At 53.1% G+C, this 6,586-nt stretch overlaps 1 protein-coding gene across 1 annotated transcript; it reads right to left on the bottom strand.

Annotated features, from left to right (window-relative positions):
* Positions 1–1,778: 1,778 nt before the first annotated feature.
* Positions 1,779–5,540, bottom strand: BAG4 (BCL2 associated athanogene 4). Its single transcript, XM_019472021.1, has 3 exons — positions 5,223–5,540; positions 4,608–4,850; positions 1,779–3,277 (listed from the first exon to the last, which is right to left on the bottom strand). The coding sequence occupies exons 1-3, from the start codon at positions 5,478–5,480 to the stop codon at positions 2,774–2,776; spliced, it is 1,005 nt and encodes a 334-aa protein (XP_019327566.1). The 5' UTR covers positions 5,481–5,540; the 3' UTR covers positions 1,779–2,773.
* Between the last annotated feature and the right edge of the window lie 1,046 nt (positions 5,541–6,586).

Here is a 6,586-nt window from a genome sequence, read left to right as displayed (position 1 = left end):
CTGACACAGCTCCTGCCCGTGCCTCTGCTGCAGCGTCTTTCTCCTTTCAGATTGCCATCTGAGCTGTGACCCACTTTGGTCCTGCTTTGAAGGAGACGGGAGGCGGCGGGGACGCAGCGGGGATGGATGCGGTTATGTCAGTGGGAGTTTTCTGCAGGCTGCGGTGTGGAAGGTATGCCCTGATCCCTGCTCTCAGTTCGGGTCAGCTTTGGGGGAAACACGTAAAACCCACCATCTGCCCGAGGGACCCAGAAACATCATACACAGCCACGTCTTCTCACAGAGCTGTTCAAATAACCAGCCCCGCTGAAATGACAACCTGCTATTTCAGCCCACTTTTTAATGTTCTTTCACACGCTTTTGACTAGAGGTTTACATAACCCTCTGCCAAGTCCTTCCCACATGCGGGGACTTAAAACTCCGGAAGAGGAAATATTGTAAAGGAATACGTTACCTTGATAGGTTCAGCACCAAAACACCGGAGAAGAAACCCACCTCCCTCCTTCCTCCCAGATTTTGTCTGGCTCGTATGCCACGCACACACTTTCAGTTTTTCTTACGGACAGATAAAGGTATCGTTCTTACCACGTCTCCACAGAGGGAAACCTTTGTCCCAGTCCACAGAGCACTGGTGATACAGCAGCTGAGTGTACGTTTTTTTGTTCTCTCCTAGCTGTCTGCATTGCAGTGCTACCGAGGTTACAAGGTACCAGGATTGCTCCACGCTCCTCCTTGCACAGCTAGAACCTACTTACCCCTTTTCCCTGGCAACTGACAGGGGAGGGAAATGAGCGTTAGAGCAAACAGGATGCAACAAACAATACAGTTTTGTTCCTGATGCAATTCTTGCTACTGAAATACAAAGAATAAAGTTTCAGCCAGCTCCACGGATTCCTAACTGAAGCTGGCTGCTGGCTGCTGCTTTTCACGCACCTGTAAGCAGTGACTTGCTGCAGCGCCTCTGCTGATAACACCACGTCCTCAAAAAAGCAGCAGGGCTGACGCATCAGTGCCCTGTTTGTCTATTGCCACCTTACTCAAGTGACGGCAGCAGAAAGAGCTGTGAAAGCCCATCAGTGGCGGGGAGGGAGACCTGCCCTAGGGTTCTGTATGCAGTATAGTAACAGGGCATCAGTCTGTTCATTGTGATCTGCTTTATCTCCCGGTATAGCCACCGATCCTCAAAAGTCAGATTTCAATGCTGTATCCGAAGCACGGATAGCTTGGCCTGGCTGCTCTCTGCCTGACAAGAGGACAAAATAAAATAGCAACCAAGCGTTTACCCGTCCCAGAACATTCAGCTGTCTCCTGGCTCACCTTGGACAGGGCTGTTTTTGCAGGCTGACCGCCACACGTGATCACGGACACATCCAACGAGCTGCAAAGGTCAGTCCCATGCACACAGCCCCGTCTGGGAATGATGTGGGATCTGCCGGGTGCCTTCAGGACATCGGCTGGCCATCAGCCCGCAGAGCGCACGGTCAGGGCACTCCCAGCCTCGGGTGTGCCAAAGACCCCTTCCAGACCCCTTCCAAAACACGGCCACCGGCCCTAGAGCCACGGCTGAAGGCTCCTGGAGCATCTGCACTGCTTGGGAGGCAATGGGGACCACTGGACCGCGGGGCACCCCCCAAACAAGCATTCTCGGAGGTAACTTGCTGCATTTATCCCTAACCTCGGCCGATGAGGCAGCCTGGCTGGTGTTTTGGTCTAAGTTACACAACCTTGCCCACAACTTCTTTTTAAAGAAAAGAGACTTTGAGACGTCTTAATTACAAAATAACATTTAAAAGTTGTCAGGGTTTATTATCTTGTCACACACAGTAATGATCCACTTAACGTGTTGTAACCAGAAGGTTAACAGTAGGCTGAGCCGTTCCCTTCCCCTCCATATTGTACAGTGCCACGAGTACGGCGTTGCAGTGGAATGCAAAACTTGCAGTATGTGGAAGTACCTTACAATTAAAAAGTGGATTTTTACCCAAGTGACCTGGAAAGCGTTTCAAAGCATCCTGCCGTTTCGGGTTGCTCTGCTCTGACATCGTTTCTCTGCTTGTACCCGTCCTTTTCAGCGCCAGAACCGAGATTTCCAGGCTGTGTTCCCGTGCCCACGGGGGACACCACGGACTGGCTCTTCACGACAGAGGAGGAACAGCATGACGTGACATCCACTTGCATTGACTGGGCTACCAGCGTGGTCCCTTTCTGCAGCACTTCAGTGTAACTACTTGAGTGCACTAAAACCAAACAAAACCCCACGACGACACACAAGTTTTTATGGTGAGGAAGCTGAAAATACACGCAGTGACTGACAAGCCCAGAGTCTTGGTTTGTGGCTGCACATTGCAGTACCGTTGTGACCACATCTGACAAGTGTTCCAGCTGTGGCTGCAGGAGGCACCTATAGATCGGGCCTGGTTTGGGGAATTTTGTACAGTGATTTTCTTCCTGCTGATGAAGAGGATGCAGATCCCCACAGAGACCTCTACAGCGTAAGTACCTCGAATGGTTCTGCTTTTCCAAAGCCTGGAACGAACAAACAATTCAGTTTGCTGCTTAGACCTCTTAATTTGTCCATTGCCAAGTTATTTGTTGGGGCTGGGCTTCTGGGTTGGGGTGGGGTTTTTTGGTGGTTTTGTTTTGTTTGTTTTTTTAACTCGGGGCTTATTGCTATTCCATTGTCAATAGTGCGTAGCAGAAAGAGCTGAGATTTAACAGAACTAAAACTCTTTGGAACCTCAACAACAGACTGTGTGTTGTGACTGATGTGCTTTCACAATCCCTTTCTTTCCAGTTTTTCTAGTATGGCCTGAATTCTGTGGACGGACTCTTTCCTGGCCTGCCGAACACTGTCCTGGCCACCAGTCTCGATGGAATCCAGTTCCAACAGCAGCTTGGTCAACATCTCCTCCAGAAGCCGGTAGGATTTATCTGTCTTTTTTCCTACAAATTCATCCACCTCTTGCTCCAGCTGTTCAGCCTCCCCCATAACCTGGAGGATTCTCTGAATCTCTGGCTGGATGGCTGCAGAATTTGTTGAAGGCTGGTCACCAGGTTTAAAGCCAGCCTCCCGGTTCCCAGCCAAAGGCTTCCGAGATGCACTGTCGTACATTTGGGGCTGTGCGCTGTACTGCACCTTGGGGTTTGAGGGGGATGGCTTGGCGTTGAGCGGAGTGGCTGGCTTGTGGTCATTCATTGTCCCAGAGTGCTGGTGATTGACATCAGAGTAGTAGTTGTGTAGGTTTGCACTTTGCTCGGGTTTGTCGTAAGCAGTATCCTACAGTCAGAAGGAAAAAAAAAAAAAAAAAATCTTTTAAGTGCATTTCCCTTAAAGCCAGGTTTTTAATCTTGCACTCAAAAGGCAGGCAAGCAGGGCTGAGGGAATTGGGCAGCAGGTGACACCGTGACTGCTTTGAGGTGTGCATGCTTGGGAGGACAGGGCAGACCGGATTAGGCATGACATTACCAGGGATCTGGGCAGCATTTTCGAGACTGTCACACACCGTGATGTCATAACACATGACGTCCCTGCGGGCTGGTACCCTGTGTCCTGCCAAGCGGGCTGGTTTCTGCAAGAAGTCCCAAAAAGGGACGCGGGACCCATGCTTCAGTCCCTGGCCGTTAAAGAGCAGATCCCCAGCAAGAGGCACATGTCTAGAAGAAACGGTGCGAGCCACTGAACGCTCGTTACCCACGAATAGGGAAGATGCTAAATAGGTTTCAACACGGTCCCATTTGGATATTCTGGAGGAGAGACTTCTCCGCAGCTAGCACACTTTTGAACCGTTCCCAAAGAACAGCAGCCCCCACCCCTGAACCCACACATCCCCCCATCAGGGCTGCTGCCGCACATGCCAGCGCTGCTGCCTGGGGACCAAACCTCTGGAGAGTCATTTGACTCCTGATCAAACCCAGAGGAAGCTGAGATGAACAGACCCCACCAAATGCATCCTTTCCTTAGATTTTTTGCTTAAAACATTCCTCAGCAGAGGATGACTGTGCCCAAACCAAGCACTTGTAGAGGAATACCAGAGTCTGCAAACTGACCCGCAGGTTAGTCCCACACTCTACAGGAGGATTTCTGGCAGCGTTAGCTGCTTGAGAGAAAAGAGTTGGACAAGCGAGACAAGGTCTGACCCGTTTCAAGACCTGCCCTGGGACATCTGGTATCTCCAGTACCTTTCTGGAATTACAGCCGTGGATTTTGGTTTTCTGTATGCAAACAGGAGATTTTGCTGGCAGTACTCCGGATACCTGCTGCTTTGTTTCTGAGGAGGATTTCTGGCAGCGTTAGCTGCTTGAGAGAAAAGAGTTGGACAAGCGAGACAAGGTCTGACCCGTTTCAAGACCTGCCCTGGGACATCTGGTATCTCCAGTACCTTTCTGGAATTACAGCCGTGGATTTTGGTTTTCTGTATGCAAACAGGAGATTTTGCTGGCAGTACTCCGGATACCTGCTGCTTTGTTTGTACCTAAACTAACTGTGCTTGGCAAAAGGGGCATTCCCAGGAGACAGAGGCAAGCTTTGAGGAAAGCTGTATGATCTAGGAGGTCTGACCGCAGCCGGGACCCAGCCCAGGCACGTGCTGTAGAAGCATCAGCTGTACCTTTGAGTCCCACGCCGGAGGGTGGGAAGGAGCTCCGCTGCCAGTCCAGGATGGGTGCGAATCGGAGACGAACGGGTTCCCGTGTGCCGAAGCAGCGGGCCACGCGTAACGCGGCTGCACCCCATAGACGGTGGGGGGAGCCCACGTGTCTTCCAGGGGTCTGGGCTGCGGCGGAGGCCCCTGCGGCGTGACCCCTGGGTTGTTGTCTCCATATGGATACTGTGGGATGGGCATTCCCGGGGTCTGCAAGAAGAGGGGGAACAGACATAACCCCTGGAGTCGTTCCAAGCACCGCTCCCTCCAGACAGCCCTGGGAACAGCCGCGGCATCAGGCTTGCTGCCTGATTCCTGCTTTCCTAGCCCACAAGCTTGGATTCTCTGGAGAATGGGGTGACCACCAGTTTTTATAAGAATAAAACCAGGCAGGGCAAGCTGCCCAAGGCACAACAGCCATTAGGACCCACGGATCCATCGGAGGAGGCACCGTGGGCTTTCCCTCCGCTGGGGCCCCATAAAACAACTTCTCGTGCCGCGGGAACTTCAAGCCCAGCAGCTGCACTGACACCAGGGGCTGCCGGGGCTGGAAATTGCTGTGGCCGGTGCCTGGCCTCTTACCTGCGGTGGGGAGTAGCCCGGAACCTGCTGCCTCCTGAGAGAGGACCCTTCGGCGGGGCAGTCCGGCGGGGCGTAGCTCCAGGGGGGAGCGGGCGACGGGGGCCGGTACATGCCCGTGGACTCCGCAGGGTAGGGCGTCTGCGGGAGCCCGGAGCAGTAGTACCCCTGTGTCTGCGGCAGGCCGGCGTAGTGCGGGGCAGCACCGGGAGCTGGAGGGTACGGGGGGCTGTAGGCTCCGTTTGCGTAGGGAGAGTCCATTGCCTGGGGAGGAGGGAAGAGCAGAGGAAAGGTGATGGGACACAGGGCAGAGGGGCTCCGGTCTGGCCCAGCAGCAGCCCGGGGAAAGACGACTGACCCTTCCTGCAGCGTTTAACTAGGGGATTCCTTCGTCCCCAAGCTGATTTGTCCTAGTTTTAGGTTTTCCTGCTCTAACGTGGCTTTCTGTTGGCCACTGTCAATAAACGCCTGTCTGCCTCACACTTCGGTCCCACTGCCCTCGCAGCACGCTCAGGGAGTCGGGCAGCGTCGGGGGCATTACAGGGGGATAGATTTGCCTGGAGCGTGGGAAGAGAGGGGATACACTAAGCTTGGCCCTGCTTCACTCAGCTAAGCTTTGGTCAGAAATACGCGTACAATTCTTCGCAGCAAGCAGCCCTTACGAGGTTCAACCACGTCAATGTAGTCACCGACTGGTGGATGAAAAACACTCCAGGAAAGTTCATTTCCTCTTTCAGTTTGCAAACAGAAATGGTGCAAGCGGACGAGATCTACCAGTTCTGGGGCCCGAGGAGCCGGGTGTTCAGATCAGCGAGCCGCAGGTCGTGCTGCAGCCGTGGGAGCAGTCGGGTTTGAGAACTTGTCGTACGAAAGGTCTGTATGTCCAGAACATTTGTGAGAATGTATCTGAATACATTCAAGTAGTCAGTGTATACTGAACGTGAGCTTCCATCTAACCACAAGGGCGACAATTAAGTGTTAGGATTTCAGGAGCTCACGGATGACTCCCTGTAGCTTTGGGCAAAGCAGTTTTTTGCCAGTGAGCTGTTTCACGGAGGAGAGATTGTATCACCTGCGTGCCAGGATTTATGAAAGAGCCGGCTCAAACCTACACGTCCCGTAGGATCAAAACAAACCACAGTTATGTCTGGGCAGCAGACAACCTCTCTGGAAAGAGTAAAGCCTTTCCCTTCACACAGCATTTGCGCAATGGCCCCTAAAAAAAGCTATTGCTGCAATAAGAAGGACAAATAACAGATCCCGGGAAGAGCAAATCATGGGACCGAGGCGCAGCGGGACCGGCAATGCTTTTTCCCCCCCTCTGCCCCGAGCTGCCGCCCTGGCGCGGCCGGCTCCTTTCCGCCGGT

Source organism: Aptenodytes forsteri, unplaced genomic scaffold, assembly GCF_000699145.1.
Source record: "Aptenodytes forsteri isolate BGI_AS27 unplaced genomic scaffold, ASM69914v1 Scaffold298, whole genome shotgun sequence".
Classification (NCBI taxonomy): Eukaryota; Metazoa; Chordata; class Aves; order Sphenisciformes; family Spheniscidae; genus Aptenodytes; species Aptenodytes forsteri.
Note: the sequence above shows the minus strand (reverse complement) of the source record. Positions and strands in the feature narration are given on the sequence as shown.

What these genes read in the sequence shown, in the direction of transcription:
- BAG4 (XM_019472021.1), bottom strand. Translation starts at nt 5,480, where the DNA reads ATGGACTCTCCCTACGCAAACGGAGCCTACAGCCCCCCGTACCCTCCA. An exon ending in CGGGCTACTCCCCACCGCAG is followed by an intron (nt 4,851 to 5,222) that starts GTAAGAGGCCAG and finishes CTCTTCTTGCAG; the next exon opens with ACCCCGGGAATGCCCATCCC. An exon ending in CTCCGGCGTGGGACTCAAAG is followed by an intron (nt 3,278 to 4,607) that starts GTACAGCTGATG and finishes TTCTGACTGTAG; the next exon opens with GATACTGCTTACGACAAACC.